The sequence below is a fragment of the Prionailurus bengalensis genome, chromosome E4 (genome assembly GCF_016509475.1).
Source record: "Prionailurus bengalensis isolate Pbe53 chromosome E4, Fcat_Pben_1.1_paternal_pri, whole genome shotgun sequence".
Taxonomy (NCBI): Eukaryota; Metazoa; Chordata; class Mammalia; order Carnivora; family Felidae; genus Prionailurus; species Prionailurus bengalensis.
The window spans coordinates 18264406-18286125 of NC_057360.1; the positions used below are offsets into that span (position 1 = coordinate 18264406).

General features: G+C 41.4%; 1 protein-coding gene across 3 annotated transcripts in view; it reads left to right on the forward strand.

Annotated features, from left to right (window-relative positions):
• Nucleotides 1–21720, forward strand: part of PAPPA2 (pappalysin 2) — a 273265-nt gene that overhangs the window by 101941 nt on the left and 149604 nt on the right. For all 3 annotated transcript variants that reach the window (XM_043569391.1, XM_043569393.1, XM_043569392.1), the window contains 2 exons: nucleotides 730–875; nucleotides 21298–21591. In XM_043569391.1, coding sequence (XP_043425326.1) covers nucleotides 730–875; nucleotides 21298–21591 — 440 coding nt within the window. The remainder of the gene's footprint in view (nucleotides 1–729; nucleotides 876–21297; nucleotides 21592–21720) is intronic.

Below are 21720 nucleotides of genomic sequence, written 5' to 3' on the forward strand. Positions count from 1 at the left end.
AATTCTGTGCATAAGTGCAAACATGATATTGCCTAGTGCTTTGAAGGCCACCAGAAAAGATACTTGTTAGGTAGCATAAGGTGGTCGGAGTTGGAGTCGTGTCTACAGATTAAGGGACTAGAAAGAAAAATACATACACAATTAACATTCTTTGCAGTTACTTTATGATATCTTTTCCTACCCATAACTCACCTTTTCTTTTTTCTCTTTTTACTTTATGTTTCCTAGTCACCATTATGTTTTTTTTTTAAATAAGGCCCAAAGTCACCATATACTGAAACAGAGATTCAATTGGTCCTCTGATCATAATAACATTCATGCAGTGTGGCAGAAGGAACCAGGAACTGAGAGTTGGAACTTCACCATGGCCTGGGGTTAATCCTCTGGGCAAATAGTTAGGACTATCATTAGATTTATCTTGAAAAAATAACCTAGATGTAGAGTGAGAATGGAGTATGACATCAAACACCGAATATTCATATAAATAATATAGTGCTAAAAATACCGTGCTAATAATAAAATAACTCCACGTTATTTATCGTGGAGTAAATCTGCCAAATGTGTGTTAGTGCCTTTTTTTGTGATCTTCATGACAGCCTGGTCTCTGCCCCTCTGCCCCTCCAGAGGGCAATGCTGGCTGGGAGTGTCAGAGTCTGATTCGGTCTGGCTCTGCTGTTTTCTATGTACTGATCCTCAGCGTGACGTGCTCTCCTCTTGTGTGCTGTCCAGGGCATACATGAGTGTGAAGGAGCTGAAGGAGGCACTGCAGCTCAACAGTACTCACTTCCTCAATGTCTACTTTGCCAGCTCCGTGCGGGAAGACCTTGCAGGCGCTGCCACCTGGCCTTGGGACAAGGAAGCCATCAGTCACCTGGGTAAGTGAAGACCAGATATGGCAGAAAACTTAAGGGGGCCCCAAGGGACTATGCGAAGGGAGTTTGAGGAAAAAAGAAATAAAGAGAAAAATACATTCACTCCGTGGATTCGCTGCCTTGGGCTGAGGATGGCTTTTGGGAGAAACTGTCAAAATGTTTAATACAGATAAGAAAGAGGTATTAGAGCAAACAGTGGCAAATACTCAGGATGTTCTAGACAAGTATATGATCTCTAGGTAAATAAGTTGCTGATGTGTAATAAGACCCGTTTTACATCTTGGAGAGCCTCGAGGGGGAAATTAGCAAAGAAGTTGGCTGGACTGTAAAACCTGGTTTGCAGTCATCACTGTGCAGAAAGCCTGGCGTGCTGTGCGTATGGGTCCTCGGGATCCATGGATCCAGGATCGGGGGCCTGAGGATATCCTGGGAAATTCAGGCCGGTGGGACTTGCCTGCTTACCTAGGAAAAGGGTGACACCTTAACACTTGAACCTCTGCATTCTTAGGAAATATAATTCCTGTTACAATGTGTTATCATTGTTATGAAGGAAATCTTACTGATCAGTCAATAAGTCATTAAATCAGTTAATGTGGCTAAAAAGGAATTACTCAATAAAATTTATATGTAGAGTCTTGAGTGGGATTCTACCAAAATTTATTTTAAAACTGCATTACCATAACTGGGAGGAATCTTTCATGTTGGAAAGAGAATGACTGTAGAGACTAGAAACCATTTTATAAATGACTTGAAATAGGTTATGTGAAGTTAATCTTCTTAGTAATCATTTATGAGGCAGAGAGAAATAAATTGAAGGAAGATCACATAATGCCGTAGATGTGAAATCCATGTATGATTGGGTCATTGTGAAGGAGAGTCCAAAACAGGTTGAATTGATAATTAAAGAAAATATGAGCAAGTTGTCAAAGGACAGCTAGTATTGTGGATTGGGGAAGGTGGAAGACGAGAAGTAGGTTCGCAATAGATGAAAAAATATTGTTTGCTGCTCAGGGGGAAACCAGAACGTGAAGATCTCTGGAGTGAATCAGGTCAACATCTAGAAGGGGTACATATCTCAAGCAAAGGAGGAGACAATAAAAAATTAAACATGGGGTGGTCCAAACTGAATGCTGCGTTAGTATGCTGGGTTTCATTGACTCTATGGTATCCGATACAGTTTTAGGGCTCTGCAATCCGTGTACCACTAAATTTTATATGTGCAGCTCAGGGTACATGAGAAATCAGAAACTTGTGGGGTTAGTGCTTTCTAGATGAAAGCAAATGTGTCATTCTAGCCTTCATGGTAGGCTAGAAGGTCATATTCCAATAATGCATTTAATAATAGTGAGTTCAGAGGAACACGCAACACTGCAAAAAAGTATCCCCAAGTTAGTGCACACCTGATTTGCCAATGTTTAACGTTTTTGGTGTATATGTGAGAGGGTCCTGACGGCAAGGTTTACCTGGCAGTAGTTTTCATGATTCCCAGATCTATCACTGGGAACTGAATCTATGTGTTTAAAAACCTTTAGAAGTGATCTGTCTGGCCATTATGGAGACAAGTCTTGGACTCCTGATAAGAATCACTGGGCTGGGAGCAGACCACCGAATGTTTTCTAACTTTATTGGAGCTGAGCCATTGACAAGATTCACTTAACTATAAAAATGGATAAAATAAGAAAAAACTTATTTGAAGACATCGGACAGCAGCCGAGACAACAAGGATGAAGGCCCAATCCCAGTGAGAAGAAAATGCATTAAAGTGAGATCTGTGTGTAACTCAGTTGTTTTTTTCCATTCAGGGAAATTGCCAAATTCTCAGTGAAAGGAATAGAGGCAGAGCAGAGAGCAGCTAGAACCTGATGAAATCTCACTACTGGGGAGACAAAAATTGGAGGTCAGGCCTTCTAAGTCATCCGAGACTCCCATAGAAATGGAAATCCCAAAAAAGAGCCTGAGGTTCTGCTCAGAATTTTCTTTTAAAATATCTGCTAACTACTAACCCATGCATTCTTAGGGCTAGTGGCCAAGAAAATAAATAGAAAATAACTTCTAAGAGATTGATTAAAAAACCAAACAATGGTTTCAGGAGTCTCATAGTAGAGGGGAGAAAAAATTGGAGCTGAGGCCCTCCCTGTCAAAGAGGAGGGGCCCTGAGAGACAGAAAGAGCCCATATAATACAAAGCTTAAAATCCAGCCTGGAACACTCTTAAATCTCTGCGTGAAAGAAAGTCATTTGCTTATATTTAAATGCCTAGCAAAAGAAAATTGAATATACTCTAGAGGAAGACAGCATCATGAAGAGCTTTTACAAGTTGTTATGCACAGTATCCAGCAATCAATAAAAAATTATCAGTTATGCCAAGAGACAGGACCAAATGATGGTAAATAAGCAATCGTTAATAAATACAGACTCACAGATTACCTAAATACTGGAGTTATTGGATATTGGCTTTAAGATAATTATATTAATATGTTAAAAATGTATTTAAAATGGAGAGTATATTCAGAGAACTGGAATGAATAATAATGAATTAAATGGAAATTTTAGAACAAAAGATATAGATTGAAATTAGGAAATTAATAGGTTTGTGAGTAAGGGAGAGAATAAAAGAACTAGAAAATTGTAGAAAACATTCATACTGAAGCTCAGGGGGAAAAAGTGTTGGAAAAATATAGAAAATAACTTGAGACATGTGAGACCTGATGGAAATTTTCTAATGTAAATTGGAGATCTGGAAGAAAAAGAAAGCTATCGGGTCAAAAAAATACCAAGGAGATAATGGCTGAGACTTTTGTAAAGTGACAGAAGTTATCAAACCACAGATTCAAAATGTTTTACAAACCCCAAGAAGGATGAAATAGAAAGAAAATAACAACTAGATCCATTATAGCAAAAGTACTTACCAACCAAAAACAGAGAAAAAAAACCCCTCAGAAGTAGCTAGAGAAAAAAGGTACATTACTTTAAAAGGAGAAACAATGAGATTCATATGCTGACTTTTCAACAGATACTATGGGGGTCATCAGAGAGCAGATATAATTTCTTAGATGCTAAAAGAAAATAACTGTCAACTTAGAATACTGTATTCAGCAAAAATATCTTTTAAAATGAAGAAAAATTTAAAATATATTCAGACAGATAAAAACTGAGATGATTTAATATCAGCAGTAAAATAATACTAGAGAAAACTATGCAAGCAGAAATAAAATGACCCCAGATGGGAAGTAGAGACATATAAAATGGAAGGAATGATATTAGAAAGGATACAAATATTAAAAGTAATAATAAAAATGTGTTTTTGGTTTAAAATATGGGTAGAATCAAAAGATAACAACAACCACACAAAAGACAGAAAATAAATGAAGTTAAAGAACTTAAGGTGCTTTCCTTGCCTGTATCTAGAAAAATGCTGATTTTAGTAATTTTAGACAGTAATAAGTAAAAAATGCATGTTGTTGCCTTTAGGGTGACCATTAAAAGACAAATAGTCTTTTATAAGTTAAACCAGCAAGACATGAATTGACCCAGAAAAGGCAACAAAGGAGAGAAAATAGGAATAAATAACAGAACAAATAGAAACAAAAAGTAAGATATTGATTAAGACCTAATGTATTAGTAATGTTGAATGCAAATGGAAAAAACATATCATTTTTTTAAATAAGATGTCTGTCCCATGAAATGTTTTGAGATACCCATATGTTTTAATTTTTTAAAAATTTATTGAGCGAGAGAGAGAGGGAGAGAGAGGAAGCACGAGTGGGAGAGGGACAGAGGGAGAGGGAGTCTCTTAAGCAGCCTCCATGCTCAGTGTGGAGCCGACGTGGGACTCGATCTCACGACCATGAGATCACAACCTGAGCAGAAATCAAGAGTAGTATGCTCAACCGACTGAGCCGCCCAGGCCCCTGTAAACATACCACTTTAAAGTAAAAAAATTGTCAGATTGAAAACAAAACCCAACCATGTGGTGCTTGTAAGAGACATTTCTTAAACATGAGAACACAAAAAGACTGAAAGTATGAGAATATATATATAATGAAGATACTAGTCCAAAGAAAGTCAGTATAGCTTTCTTATACCAGATAAAGTAAACTTTAAGGTAGTACATATTACCAGAGATAAGTAGGAATACTTTATAATGATGAAAAAGTAAATTCAATTAGAAAATATAACTGATAAATTTGTACATACAATAACATGCCCAAAAATATGTAAAGCAAAATTTGACAAAAAGAAAAAGAAAATAGACAGATCCAAAATCATAGTTGGTGTTTTAAAAACAATTTTCTCAGAAAATAGTAAGTAAATAAATATCTAGTAGAGGTCTAGAATATTTGAAAAATGGTTAATAAATGACTTAGTTAACAAAATTAGGAAAGTGTATTTAAACAGTGAAGAATATACGGTTCTCATGTGTCATGGAAAATTTACCAAGGGCCAAAAAGTAAATTACAGAGAATTGCCATCAGGAAGTCTTTGCTATCTCATATCACTGGAAAGAAGCTAGAAGTCAATAACAAAAAAAAAACAACAACAACAACAACAAAAAACTAGAAAGTCTCCAAATATTTGGAAACTATGTAATAAACTTCTAATTACCTCATGGTTCAAATAATAAATTGTAAGGGAAATAGGAACATATTTTTAAATGATTATGACAATAGGGTGTATCAAAACTTGTGGTATATACAAGAAGCTGTAAGTAGAGTGAAATCTGTAGCTTTATATATTAGAAAAGGAAAAATCGAAGCTATCCATCTCAAGAAATGAATAAAGAATAACATATTAAATAAAAAATGAAGACAGAGGAAGTAATAAAAAGAATAATGAAAAAGAGAAGAAATAAAAAGAAAGTAAACATTACTTAGAAAAAAGTTAAGTTTTTTAGGGGAGGGGCCAAGAAAAACTGATCAAAAAATAAAACACGAGAGAGAAAGAATATATTGCCACTATGAGAAATGAAAGAGGCAATATTTTTATATATGCTACAGACATCAATAGCCAATAGGTATTTTCAGCAAATGACGTTACAGCAATTGGGCATTCATGGGCCAAAAAAAAATTGAATTTCAATATGAATCTCACACCTTGTAAAAAATTAACTCAACATAGATCAGAGATTTAAATATAAAAAACAAACCTATAGAGCTTTTAAAAGAAAACATAAGAGAAAATCTTCAGGGCAGGGCTAGATGAAGAGTGCTTATATATCCACTCAAAGCATGGTCCATAATAATAAAAACTGATAAATTGGACTTAAAACATTTTCTCTGAGAAACACTTTGTTAAGATGAACAAAGAAATGGCAGACTTGGAGGCAATATTTGAAGACCACACATCTCCTAAAAGATCTGTATCTAGGATATATAAAGAATTTCAAAATTCACTAGTAAGATATTCCAGTTAGAAAATGGGCAGAGACATTCAGGGCACCTGGGTGGCTCAGTCAGTTAAGTGTCCAACTCTTGATTTCAGCTCAGGTCATGATCTCATGGTTTGTGGGACTGAGCCCCATGTCAGGCTCTGTGCTGACAGTGGGGTGGGGGTGGGGGCCTGCTTGGAGTTCTCTCTCTTCCTGTCTCTCTGCTCCTCCCTCTCCCTCTCCCTCTCCCTCTCCCTCTCCCTCTCCCTCTCCCTCTCTCTCTCTCTCTCTCTCTCTCTCTCTCTCTCTCATAAAATAAATAAATAAATAAACATGAAAAAAAAAGAAAATGGGCAAAGACATGAACAGACATTTTACCAAGAAAATAAGCACATGGAAAGATGTTCAGAATTATTAGCCATTAGGGAAATGCAAATTAAAACCGTAGTGAGGTATCATAACACACTTTTTAGAAGAGCTAAAATAAAGAACAGTGATAATACTAAATGCTGGTGGGGATGCAGAGAAACCAGACCTCTCATACATTGCTGGTGGGAAAGTAAAATGGCACGGCCACTCTGGAGAGTACTTTGGCAATTTCTTATAAAACTAAACCTATAAAACTAAACCATGATCCAGCAGATGGACTCTTGGACATTGATCCCTGATAAATCAAAACATACGTCCACTCAAAAACCTCTACATCAGTCTTCATGGCACCTTTATTTGTAAGAGCCTAAGAACTGGAGAAGACGTCCTTCCATGCTAACTGCCTGAGCGAAGTGTGGTACGTCCACACAATGGAATACTACCCAGCACTAAAAAGGAACAGAGTGGGGAGGCACCTGGGTGACTCAGTCAGTTAAGCGGCTGACTTTCGCTCAGGTCATGATCTCACGGTTTGTGGGTTCAAGCCCCGTGTCGGGCTCTGTGCTGGAAGCTTGGGCCTGGAGCCTGCTTTGGATCCTGGGTCTCCCTCTCTCTCTGCCCCTCCCCCACTCACACTCTGTCTCTCTCTCTCTCAAAAAATAAAAACGTTTAAAAAAGGAAAAAAGCGTGAATACATACAACAACTTAGATGCATCTCAAGGATCTTATGCTGAATGAAAAAAAATCTCACAAGTTACATGCTGTATGATTTAGGTGGCACTCTCAAAATTCTATGTAGTGGCCTCAAAATGAGGAAATTATAGAAATAACAAGTTAGTGGTTGCCAGGGGCTGGGATGGGGGTGTGGGGAGAGGGACGTAGGATGGGTGTGACATGAAGGATAGCAGGAGAGATTCTTAATGGTGATGGAACGGTTCAGTGTCCTGAATGCGGCGGTAGTTCAAGGTATACGTGTGATAAAATTGCAAAGAACCACAAGGCACACACACAAGTGATCGTAACAACTGGTGAAATCCGAGTAAGTTCTGTGACCTCTCTGAGCTCTGCGAAGGCTCACTGAATGAAGGGATGAATGAATAAGTGAGTGAAGGTATGAAATTTAAGTGGTTTCAAGAAGAGATGAAATTGTCTCATGAGTCACTGGCTCATAACGAATTGCAAAAGAAGCTAGACATATTTATATTTTATTCTTAACCCCCTGAGGAATAACTGTTCTCCTAAAACATGTTCCTGAATGTGCTTTTCAAAAGTAGAAGACTAGACTGAACAGCTGAAAGGTCTGGCTCAATAGAAGTTGCTCGCGTTCTTATTTATTTCTGGTTCGGTCATAACTGTGACTGAACAAAGGAACCATATTGACATGACTCAGGGGTAGAGCAGGTGTAGCATAACGTGATAGAGGAAGACATTAGGATTTTCTAAATACGGTCTTTCCAAGACTCAAGATTAAGATTGTCTGTTTGTGTCAACATTCAAGAACCCTGCATTTTGAGGGTCGGCAGATAAGTACACTAGCCTGAGAGTTGTGAAGACTGAATCTAGTTTCTGACTACCAACGCCTTAAGTCGGTATGCACAAAGACCGATGTACTGCATGCTTGTGCTTTTCCATCCACAGCCTTTCTGACTTCTAGCAAAATTTTGTGCTTTTAAGACTGTGGTAACGCAGGGTAGAATTCTTTAATAAATAAATAAATGAATGAGATCCCCTTGAGCTCTAACGTTCGGTAGTTTGGACATCTTTAGCCTTAGTACACAGCACTTGAACCGAAAGTGTATCTTCAAAGGCAGGAGACTTAAATTTACGGTAAACCAGCCTTTTTGTAAGCTGGCCATACCATTCTTGTAATCATTTATTCAAAGAAAAGCTGTCGAATCGGTCTGTGGCAATACTTAGAGTTACAACAATAAAATGAGTTCACCCTGAAGGTTTGCGCTGCGTAACTGCGAGGCAGACATACAAATAACACACTTCCGCTATGGTGGGATGGCACCTAACGTGAGGTCAGGTAGGAACAGGGAGAGAAAGTGCCTAACTGTGCTCAGAGCATCAGGGAAGAACTCCTGGAGGGGTGGAGGTTTGAGAGGACAGTTGAAAGAGGAGCCATAGTTGGCTTGGCAGACCATGAGACCGAATTCCAGGCTAAAGGAGCTGAGGGATACCAAGGTTCAGGCCGTTCAAAACCTGGACGTGCTGAGGAGTGGAATGTACTTGGGATGGCTAGAGCAGTGCCTTCCAAACTTACTTCTGCTCTCTAAAAGCAACATCTAAAAATATAATTAGAAGCTTGAATAGCGGCAAAGAAAATAATTCCTGCCATATCATTTTAAATTATTGACGTTATAAAATAAAATTTAAATGTACTCTCCTAAATGAATCTTTGGTCACATAATGATTTGATAATCACCATCATTCACAAATTCATGGCCATGCACTTTTTTTTTTAACACTGGCAAGTTATTCATTGTACTTTTTTTCTCTTTGAATTTGTGTTTCCGTTCCATTTCTCCTGTAGAACTTCACACTAACGTAGCATATACATGTTTTTAAAAGTCTTTAGTGAGTCATCTGTTTCTCTGCCAAAAACATATTTTATTTTATTTATTTTTATTATGTTTATTTATTTTTAACAGCGAGAGAGACAGTGCAAGGATGGGGGGTGGGACAGAGACACAGAATCTGAGCAGGCTCGAAGCTCTGAGCTGTCAGCACAGAGCTCGACACGGGGCTTGAACTCACGGAACATGAGATCATGACCTGAGCTGAAGTCAGACGCTTAACCGACGGAGCCACCCAGGAGCCCCCAAAAACATATTTTAGATAAATAAAACAACTCTTTTGTGATAATGTTTCAATTAAACTTTTTATTTTGATATAATTGCATGTCCACATATGTTCTAAAATACGGTACCAAAAGATTCTACGTACCCTTTACCCATTGTCCTCCAGCAGTAACATCAGCAAAACTGTAGTGCAGTAACACAAACAGGATATTAACATTGATACTGATCATAAGTTATAAAGTGTCAAAAGATGTCTTCTCAGTGAGTCATCTTTTGAAATGATTACTTGTCCAAAATTGATCAAAACACTGTTTTAAAATGTTGATTAATAACTAGCAAACAAAAAGAGAAATGCCTATTTTAACGAGAAAAATGTGGCTTTTCTTCCTCAAATTAGTTCTTGTCTCTGTGGATGAATAGTAGTTATTGCTACAGGGCAACAAGATTCAGCACCAGTTATACATTGCCTTTTGTTTTCTTTGATAGCTCTGAGTGCTGAGAAACTTGTTAACATAAATAGATGGGAAAAAAAGGAACTCTGTTTGATTGACTGAGTTCATAGTGGTGCCAAGGTAGAAAATACAGGAAGAGAAGGAGCACATGGGGAGCTGGTTTGGTTTGGATATGTTGAGTTTGGGGTCTCTGCAATCTGACTATGAAGGGACTTTCACAGAAGCAAGAGGAGGAGCTGGATTCAGGGCTATACCAGCTACCTAAAGATAGAGCTTTGAGAAAGTCCCGTGTGGGCCACAGATGCAGCTGCTGCAGAGAAATGAAGTCAGTACAAGTCATTTTGGCCAGGTTAGAGAGGAGAATCTGTCGTTCTCTGGCACAGAAGTTAGACACTTCAGAGTTTTCTGGGCCAGTCATCTTTCTAATTGTTCTAGGTGGTGCCCGTACGGCCAAAGAACACTCTGAAATCCTGATCAGATCACTAGCAACATGCCCCAGTGTCCAGGGGACCCCAGAACTGAGTGGGAGGGAACTTGAACCTGGCTCCTGATGAGGGTTTAAACCTATCGGGTCTTCAGGTCATGTAGAAAAAAGTCTTTGAATAATAGAGTGGGCTATGGCCTCCCTTCGATAAGAACAAATGGAATCTTGACCAAGTCACTTCTCTGAGCCTTCCTTTCCTAAGTATAAAATGGGGATGATAAGCACATGGAAGAGAACCTGGCACATAGTAGGGCCTCAATAACTGTTAGCTCCATTAGTAGCAGCAGCAAGAGTAGTAGATGCTCCGAATACCACGTGTCGGTGATTACCCTTTCTACTTGTGGCCTCAGTCTACCACCTCACCTTCAACCTGGAGATTTTTGGTGCCCAGGAAAGGTATTGGCTCCTCTGGGGCCCAGTGGACTGGAGGAGAGAGCCAGAGCTGGCACAAGGTGATGCAGGGGCGCCTGGGTGGCTCAGTCTGTTAAGCATCTGACTTCGGTTCAGGTCATGATCTCACGGTGAGTTTGAGCCCCGCATTCGGCTCTGTGCTGACAGCTCGGAGCCTGGAGCCTGCTTCAGATTCTGTGTCCCCCTCTCTTTCTCTGTCCCATCCCCCTCTTGCACTCTGTCTGTCTGTCTGTCTCTCTCTCTCTCTCTTAAAAATATATTACCATTAAAAAAATGTGACAAAACTAAACAATAGCAAAAACCAAGGTCATGCAGATGTGGCAGCTATCTGGGGAAAGGCAAAGTAACAGCACCATGGGGGGCAGGGGAAGGTGAAAGCAGCAGAAACTTGCTCAGAGGTGCGATATCTCTCCCCCAACCAGAACTTAGGAGTCCCCAGGGCAAACCTCATTCACGAGACGGGGCTACATGACGGGAACAAGATGAGGACCGTCCCTAGGAATTATCCACTGGCTGCTATTATAGATAATTGTCAGAAGATGAAATTCAGCAAATGGGGTTATTCTGGGTGCCTTGGGGTTTTGAACATTTGGAGCATTCTTGAATATTGAAGGCTTTAGATAAAATTGACCTAGGATATGAATTTCATGCCCTGAAATTGAGGCGCTCCAAAGGTAGGTTCATGCATTTATAAGTAGGTGGAGTAAACAATCACCTTTTTTGTGACTACTTGAAAGGTCTCCTCTTTTAAAACATGTCCTAGTCATTATTGGACCCTTTGTGTCCAGAACAGTGCCTGACATAGAACAGATGCTCAATAAATGCTAAATTAATAAATGAATTTTAAAAATATCTTCCCCATTCATACTTTGTGGTGCCTAAAATTCTGGTATGAGTGTGTGTGTGTGTGTGTGTGTGTGTGTGTAACACTACCATATCCATAAGCAAGGACAGGATTAACAGACTGTCTCCAGTGCCTGGGTAATGACCTCTTCCAGCTATTATGAATCAGATTACGTTTCTCCCATGGTGTGGGGTTGGCTAAAGACCCCTGAGTGCTTGACACTTGAAAATAGGAGTGGGCTGAGAGACTATAAAAGAGGACAGAAAGTGACATCAGACTGCACAATCTTCACCCTCTGCACATTCTTGTCTTGGTTCAGTCTTTTTTTTAAGTTTATTTTTATTTATTTTGAGAGAGAGATAGAGAGCAAGAGGGGGAGGAGCAGAGAGGGAGGGAGAGAGAGAGAATCCCAATCTGTGCTGATGAGCACAGAGCCTGATGTTGGGCTCAAACTCACAAACTGTGAGATCACGACCGGAGCCAGAATCAAGAGTTGGACGCTTAACTGACTGTGCCACCCAGGTGCCCCTGTCTTGGTTCAGTCTTGCCCAGAACAAGGACTTCCTTCTAAGGAGACCACAGGCTGTAAAACTAAGAAGCCAATACAAGATTTGGAGATGGATGGATTCTGGGCTGGTTTTGTTAAAAGCTTGCTTCTTTTTCTAGCTTCCATGACCTCTTTTTTTTTTTAACCTCCCTTTCTTTCTCTCCCTTTGTCTGTCCATCTGCCTCCGTGGCTTCTTCCCTTGCCCAGCCCTGAAGTGCTTTTTCCTCCACCCCGAGGCATACTTTGGTAACTTTGTCCCTTGTTGTGGAGAGTGTGTTTGGAGGACTGTGGTTCAGCCAGTAACTGGAAGTAATTATGGAAGCACCTGCAGACTAGCCCTCAACCTGCTTGTTTTATGGCCATATAACCATTCAGCCCTAAAAATTTTACAGAACTGTTTTCAAGTCGTTTCAACTCATGTCCTTTACTCAAACTGCCTGAGTTGTTTTCTTCCTCCTCCTCCTCTTCTTCTTTTTCTTCTTCTTCTTCTTCTTTAATAGAAGTAGCTTTGGGAATCCTTCTCTTTACCATGTGCCACTCTGGCGGTCTTGTGCCAAAGCCGAGAAAAGCCAGTTGGAACTTGGAAATGCAGCATCACCTTGGGACTTGGGCTCTCTACTGCTGAGATTTCATCTTTTAGTCAACAACTGCTCTTTTTTTCTTCCCCTGCACCATCCCCTGGACCACACAACAGCCCTGTCTTATTGTTTTAGCTTGTCCCTTATAATCAAGGCTGAAAGGTCTTCTAAGAATGTATTTGTGCTTCCCTGTCAGTCCATTAAGCAACAGCTGTGCCACATATGGCCACCAGTTGCTACATCCAGGGAGCCCCTTTCATGTTATGTTCTATGCACAAGTTAGTGGTGCTGGCATGGATTGACTTCAAGTCTCAGTATATACATTCATGTATGCAAGAAATGTAACTTTTATTTATTCTTCTATAATTGAACTTAATTTCTATTTTGAGCCCCTACTTAGCTGGGTAGTAGACATTTACTCTTAGTCAATTGAACTTTTTTTTTTTTTTTGCCTGAGGCTGTGTCTGTCTTTAGAGATGGCTTACAAATGCCAAGGTCATAGGGGAAAGAATGCATTTTGTCCTTAATAATTATCAGGTGATGCTGGTCACATGAGATGACTGTTGTTTCCATCACAAGGCCCCACCTTCAGGGGGTCTCTGCGGAGGTTCTCTGTCCCTCTTCCCTCTTAGCCAGTTTTCTCTAGAACTAGGGCACTTGCTCAGGAATCCGTTACTGGAATAAGGCAAGATCCCCCTGCTGTCAGATCCATGCACCTATTTTGAATCCTTTTACTGGGGTCTTGAAATATAGAATACAGTCCACTTTATCTGGACCCTCCACCATCTGTACAGTCCCATTATTTCCCTTTTATCTCTTTTGTCCTCCGCTAGTTAAAAAAAAAATTGTTCCGGGCTAAGATGGTGGTGATGGCATTGGTAATGTGAGGCAAGGATCAGTACCCTCGTTCACTTACCATGTTGGCTAAACCCTGAATCTCCTCAGGGCCCAAATGGCATGCACTTTGAAAATCTCACAGACAGAAAAGGGCTTCCTTCTTTTTTTTTTTTTTTTTTTTTTTTTTTTTTTTTTGCTTTTCACTCCATCTTCTACCTCCTAGGGAGGTAATGGCTGAATGTAGAAGAGCCTGACCTCTTGAATTGGCTGTGGACTAAGGGACCAGGAGCCACTGGGGTAAACTGTGAGTACTTCCAAAATGTTGCCCTCCATTCACACTGTCGCTTCAAAGTTTCCCGTGAGTGGGCACTCCTGGGTTTTGTCGTCATCTCCTAAGCAGCCTTTCAAAACAAGTGTTGGGGAGGTGAATGAAGTTAGAGTCTGATAGTGTCTCAGAGTAAAGTTTGAAGAACCAAGATATTGTTGAAAATATATATTGTCATGTCTTTCTTCTACTTCCTGTTTCCATGTAGCAAATAAAAGCTGAGAACACAGGGATGCCTGGGTGGCTCAGTCAGTTAAACGTTGGACTTTGACTCAGGTCATGATCTCACAGTTCGTGAGTTCGAGCCCCGCGTGAGGCTCTGTGCTGACAGCTCAGAGCCTGGAGCCTGCTTCGGATTCTGTGTCTCCCTCTCTCTCGGCTCCCCGCTGCCCCCCCCCCCCCCCGCCATTTGCGTGTGCACACTCTCTTTCTTTCTGTCTCAAAAATAAATAAACATTAAAAACAATTTTTAAAAAAGCTGAGAACACAAAGGGATTCAGTTGTAGGGAAGGAAATCCCATCCCCCTATTCTATCACCATATTTTATCCCTCATTTGAGGAGAAACAAAACTGAGCAGTGGTTTTGAGTATAAGAAATGATAATTATATTCTGTATAACTAGGGAAGTAGGAAGGAATAGATTATTGGAAATGCAGAAAAAAGGTGTCTTGGGTAAATCTGACCTCCCAGCAAGGTCTACGAGTAATTAAAAGGAACAGTCCAATCTGCAAGACTTCCTTTCCATACACAATCACTACTGGACTAATTTTAGGCTATTGCAAAAAATTTTTGAATGTCAGTGTGTTGTGTGTGAATTGAATGGGCACTTGCTTATTCACAACTCTGTCCAAATCTCATCTGTCTCCTGGGTGCCCATGGATGTCAGGACCCGAACAACATGGAAAAAGTGTGAGCAGCCTAGGGGCAGATCAGAGCTCCTCGCGTGGAGAGATGCTTGTCTGCCTTGCCTGGCGATGGCAGTTTTCACTCTGGAAAGCCTGCTCTGTTTGTGGTCAGACGCCATCCCAGTTTCTTGATGAATGAAGATGGTTAGGAGGAAGCCAACAAAAAGTGGGGGCACGTAAGCCTGTGTGGCCAGGCTGCCTTATATAATTACAGTAATATTGACCAATGATCTAAAATACAGTTGGGGTTACTTTGTTTCAGAAAATCAGCTAAATGCTTATTTATCCACATCACTGTTTTAATCTCCGTAACAACCCTTTGAGTTAAGAACTCTCATATTACCATGAAACAGATCAGGAAATAGCCTGGAGAGCTTTTAAGGAGTATTCCCAAAGATAAGGATCGATACATTTCCAGTGAGTGTCCACGGCCAAAGAAGGAGCCCACGTCAGTCCAAAGGCCATCTTGTGTGAGAGGCTTCTGGGAAGTGCTGTGCGGACCCCCGGTACCCACTCAGAGTCTGACCCATGCCAGTAATGGAAAGGCAGGAAAGTGTGGGGCACAGATAGGCGCATCAGAAGATGCTGCTGCTTTGTGTGAATATTAACATAGAATAGGAACTGGAAAGTAGCACTTGGTAGTATCTTTTTATTATTCCTATTAAGTTGCTCCTGGAAAAGGATTACATGTTTCCCCCAGCAGGTGGGAATTCACGGCTCCTCAGACTCTCCTCTGTCAGACCCAGCTAATAGAGGGCAGGAAGGGCTTGTCATTTGAGGTACTCTGTTTTTATTTATTATTAATCAGGTCTCATTCCTTCTTAATGAAAAGAAGTTCTCCCATTCTTCTTTTTAGATTTTGGGCAGCCAGTCTTTATGTCTCACTCAGGCTTTGGTATGAATGTGTGTGTGTGTGTGTGTGTGTGTGTGTGTGTGTGTGTGTGTGTGATTTTTATCAACACATGAAAGAACTTTTATAAACTAAACCATGAAATAAAGTCTCTCCCCTCCTCCCCAGATGGGTGTATGATGGTATGATTAAAACCTACTCCCTTAATAATTTCACAAGTGTGTTTTAGTTGGGATAAAGGTTGACTAGAAGAAGCGTGTGGGACCCCCTGCACATGGGACGGGAAGGAGAGGGCGTGAGGATGAGCAGGTGGTGAACCTGGATCCCTTGAAGGTCTAGCAGATCTGAGTAGAATGTCTGTGGTTGCTCGTGCCCAGCTTTCTCCTGCTCCTCAGGCTCCCGAGAGGGGGGGAGTCTTGGAACACAGGTTACGAGGCCAAGGGGGTGACAGTCGTGATAACCCAAGTTTTTCTTCACGTGGTATTTATGATTGCCGACACAGTCCTGACTGTTAGCTCTTAGAGGCACGAGATGAGAGGGACTCTAGGTGAGAAACATGGCTAGCCCCCTCATTTTGCAGCTAACCTTGGGAAAGATGAAGGAGCAGAGCCAAGGTCATACACTACTCAGGGTCAGGGCCACCTTCCAAATTTCTTAAGTTCTGGTCCGGCGTGATTTCCTAACCTCAGGCTCTAGCGAGCAGAATTACTCTAAGAGGATCCTGGGCTTTTCCCTCAACATGTATTGGTGCACACAGCACTTACTTCTAAATTAGAATATATAACATTCTACCTGACACACACATAGCAACTGAACTTATTACTGTGCGTTCCATACAATGATTTGGGGGCGAAAGTCTCATCTTTCTGGAGTAAAAAAATAGAACAGTAAAAAAAAAATAGAATATAAAAGATTTATGTTTTTAATTAAAATTTAAGTGTTGCCTGGTTAGGTCTACACTGTCCTTAATGTGCACTAAGAGTGCTATGGCAGAAAACCCTCACCACTGTCGTTGGTGTGGAGGAGGTTTGCTGAGCGTGGTAAGAACTTGCATTTTTATGCTTCTTCCTCGTCTTACAAATAAGCTGGTTTATTGAAAGGAGAATATTCCTATATTGGGAAATATCTCATTTGGGGTTGAGGCAGAAACTTCTGGAGGATGATGAGACACCCACCAGTATAATGACCACTCTCATCCTCATCCAGTGCTCCCAGAAGCACACTCCCAGCCACCCCTCCTTCCTATTTTTGCCAGCCCTTCTTCCTGTAATCTTATTTCTATTCAGTTATAACCCCTTTCTTCTACCACTGGAGGAGATCCCAAGAGGACTTGAGATGGACTGACCATATGTATGGGTAGAAAGTAACTGTTACTTGAGACTTTTCTTTGTCTTTGGTACTTTGTATGAATTGTACTCTAAGGAATCCAGTATTCCTTACGTCGAAAGGTATTCTACCCCAAACAGGTTCTGTGTTCAAACAAGTTTGGGAAGCAAAGGGTTCAACAAAATTGCTGCAAGGCTTTTCAGAAGCTATAGTTCTTAGGCCAGTCAATCTGCAGGAGGTGGGTGTGGCATGCTTCATTTTTCTCAAGCACACCTAACCATCAGATATGACAGAGGGGCAGAGAGAGAAGGAGACACAGAATCTGAAGCAGGCTCCAGGCTCTGAACTGTCAGCACAGAGCCCAACGTGGGGCTCGAACTCATGGACCATGAGATCATGACCTGAGTGAAGTTGGACACTCAACTGACTGGGCCACCCAGGCGCCCCCTGAGATTGGTTTTTTTCTTTATGTTTGTTTATTTTTGAGAGAGAGAAAGACAGAGCGTGAGCAGGGGAGGGGCAGAGAAAGAGGGAGACACAGACTCTGAAGCAGGCTCCAGGCTCTGAGCTGTCTGCACAGAGCCCGACGTGGGGCTCGAACCCATGAACCGTGAGATCATGACCTGAGCCGAAGTCAGACCCTTAACCAACTGAGCCACCCAGGCACTCCCAGATTGGTTTTTTGAATCCAAATCTTGCTTAGAGGTGGGGGAAGGGAAAGGAGGAGGAGGGAAACAGGTTAAGTGTGTGTGTGGGGGGGGAAGGGTTGGGGTGGAGGAAGGCAGAAGAGAGTGATGATACAAACAGCATGGTGCTCTTAGAGCACCTTCGCTGACGTGGATGAAAAAGAGCTGAGAGGGGCCCCCCGGGTGGCTCAGTCGGTTAAATGTCTGACTCCTGATCTTGGCTCAGGTCATGATTTCACAGTTCGTGGGATTGAGCCCTGCATGAGTCTCTGTGCTGACAGCATGGAGCCTGCTTGGGATTCTCTCTCTCTGCCCCTACCCCACTCATGCCCTCTCTCTCTCCCAAAATAAATAAATAACCTTAAAAAAACAAAGAAGAGTTGAGAGCCAAAATATGAACTTTGATGATGATTACTAGTGCCATTGCTGTAAACATGAAGGGGTCAGCATCTTGAAACGTGGAAATGCTGCATTTTGCTGGCTTTATGCAAATACTGAGCACCCAGGATGTTACTGGAATAGATCTGTTTTCAAATAACTTTGTGTTGACATAATTATGCACAAATGAAAGAAATATACAGAAAATAATTTTATAAAGGGAAAAAAGGTTAATATGAGAGAATAAAAACTTCTACTGGAAGTGATAGAAATGATGAACAAGGGAGGTGAGGTCTGGCTCTGATGTAGATGTGAGAGCAGATAGTGTATTTCAGGACGTGTCTGGGCATGCCTTGGTTAATGTCAGCATGTCTGAGTAGACTGGGAGAAGCTAGAACTTGGACCTAGAAACTGTCATTTGCTGGAAGGTAGTCACTAAAAGGGCAGGTTGAGCCACCGGGTGTGGCACCAGATACCCGGTGATTCCGTTCTGCCCATGAAACCATTTATGTAGTTGTCTTTAGGGCAGCACATAGAATTCAGAAATGAGACAGTCCCTGGAAAGGATCTTCCAGAAGAAAAGCAGAGCCGTTCTTTTGGAGGGACTGCCGTACTCAGTGGACTGTTGATACAGGGAGGGCTCAGGTAAGAGAGATGATGCACGGCTTGGCAGTTGGGGTCAGATCTGAATCAGAGGGTCAGGGGCAGCCTGGAAGCAACCAGAGGGTTGGTCCAGAGCCGTTGACATGGCCCTGTTTCAGGTCCTACAGATGAGGATGAGGCCCGATCCCGACAATGTTTGAAGGTCAAGTGGCTCCAACCGTGGGGAGAGGAGGAAAGCAGGGATTGGGAATCTGAGATTGGAAAGCTGGGATCGGGAAGCTAGACACATAGAAGCTGGGACACTGAGAGGTCTTTAGCCTTTACTTTTGGAAGGTTACAGCGAGCCCACTACTTTCATCCAAGCCCGGATGAATGCAGTCAACTGTTCTTTGAAACACCTCCCTGGTGTTCTCAGGGAGATTTGGGGGAGGTGAGGGTGGGACATATTCCCGTAGTGCCTCTGACATTCTGAAGTGAATGGTAGTTTGGTTGGACTTGTCTTTCGTCTCAGTGGTCATTGGCTCCTTGTGAGTATGGGTCATGAATTCAGAAGCAGCACACATAACTGTCATTTACTAAACTCCTCCAGCATGCCAAATGCTTTAGAAGACCCAAACCTACAAAAAGCAGGAAGTAGGTGTCATCATCTCCACTTTACAGACGGCACAGCTGAGGTCCTAGAAGCTCAGATAGCTGTTCAAGTCCTCAGAGCTAGTATGTGGAGGGCCAGGATTCAGACCCAGAATTCCCTGACTCTAAACCCCATGTGCTTTCATCCATACCAGTGGCTCTCAATCTGGGAAGTCTCAAACAATACTAAGGCATAGATCCCCATCCTCGAATACTTGGATTCATTTCATCGGGGCTAGCATTTGGACATCTGTGTTTTTGTTTGTTTGTTTGTTGTTTTGCTGCCACATATACATTGATTTTTTTGAAATGAATTAACAATGTAATTAAAAAGTATACATTGGGGAACCTCCATTCTCTTTACCATAAAAATTGTTGTATCAATTTACATTTCTACCAAGAGTGTAATGCATCTTTTTTTTATGAAATTTATTGTCAAATTGGTTTCCATACAACACCCCGTGCTAATCCCAACAGGTGCCCTCCTCAAGACTATAATGGATTTGACAGTTTTGTTTCACTTTCTTTTAATTCCAGTGGAGTTATCATGCACTGTTATGTTAGTTTCAGATGTCCAATGTAGGGATTCAACGCTTCCATACATCACCTGGTGTTCATCAGTACCACCAGTATGCTCAATTCCTGTCATTTATTTCACCTATCCTCCCCCCCCCCCCAACCTCCCGTCTGGTAACCATCAGTTTGTTCTCTATAGTTAATAATCCGTTTCTTGGTTTCTCTCTCTCTTTTCTCCTTTGCTCATTTGTTTTGTGTCTTCAGTTCTACCTATGAGTGAAATCATATGGTATTTATCCTCTTCTGAGTTAGTTTACTTAGGATTATACTCTCTAGCTCCATTCACATCATTGCAAATGGCAAGATTTTTATGGCTGAATAGTGTTGTATATCACGTACCATCTCTTCTTTACCCATTCATCAGTCAACGAATATTTGGGCTGCTTCCATAATTTGTCTGTGGTAAATAATGCCTCAGTAAGCATAAGGGTACATGTATCCCTTTGAATTAATATTTTTGTATTTGGGGGATAAATTCCCAGGAGTGCAATTCCTGGATCATAGGGTGGTTCTGTTTTTAACTTTTGGAGGAAACTTCATACTGTTTTCCAAAGTGACTGCACCAGTTTGGATTCCCATCAGTGGTGTGAAAGGGTTTCTTTTTCTCTACATTCTCATCAACACTTACTGTTTCTTGTGTTTTTTATTTTAGCCATTCTGACAAGTGTGAGGTGAAATCTCATTGTAGTTTTGATTTGCATTTCCCTGATAATGAATGATGTTGAACATCTTTTCATGTGTCTGTTGACCATCTGTATGTCTTCTTTGGAGAGATGTCTGTACATTTCTTTTGCCCATTTTTAAATTGGATTCTTTGTTTTTTGGGTATAGAATTGTGTAAGTTCTTTATATAATTTATATACTAACCCTTTATCAGATATGTCATTTGCGAATATCTTCTTCCATTCAGTAGGTTGCCATTTCGTTTTGTTGATTGTTTCCTTTGCTGTGCAGAGGCTTTTTATTTTGATGAGGTCCCAGTAGTTTATTTTTGCTTTTATTTCCCCTTGCCTCAGGACACATACCTAGAAAAATGTTGCAATGGCCAATATCAGAGATACTACTGTCTGTGCTATCTTCTAGGATTTTTATAATTTCAGGTCTCACATTCAGGTCTCTAGGACATCTGTGTTTTTAACTTCACTAGGTGCTGTTAATGTGCAGCCAGCGCTAAGAATCCTGGCCCTCTATCATGTCGTTTCATCTTTATTGCTCTCCCTGGCTTCTAGAACAGCCCTCATCTATGTTGGGGGCTAAAGATGCATTTATTAATTAGTTCAGATGGTGTTTGTGACCAAAGGGAAAAGCAGGTGACTGAATGCCACTAAAAGTTATACAGTATTCCCTTAGAGGCTGAAATTGAACACTGGATGTTTACCAGCAGACATAATTAAGGATCAGAGGCTGCTATTCGTTACATGCTTAGAGATGTTTTCCAAATCTTCCATTGCAGGTGGCGTTGTCCTCAACCCAGCCTATTATGGCATGCCTGGCCATACCAACATTATGATCCACGAGGTGGGGCATGTCCTGGGACTCTACCATGTCTTCAAAGGGGTCAGTGAGAGGGAATCCTGTGATGACCCCTGTAGGGAGACAGTGCCATCCATGGATACAGGAGACCTCTGTGCCGACACCGCCCCTACTCCCAAGAGTAAGCTGTGCCAGGACCCAGAGCCTACCAATGATACCTGTGGCTTCACCCACTTCCCGGGGGCTCCGTTCAGCAACTACATGAGCTATACAGGTATCACGACAGTTTCAGTATGTGTATCTGCTATGAAGATTACGTGGGGGCCTTTTGGGGCCAGGGTGGGGTATGGAGGTGTGGGAGGTGGAGAGGCCTGTGAAGCAGTTACTCATGCCAGAGGGCTGA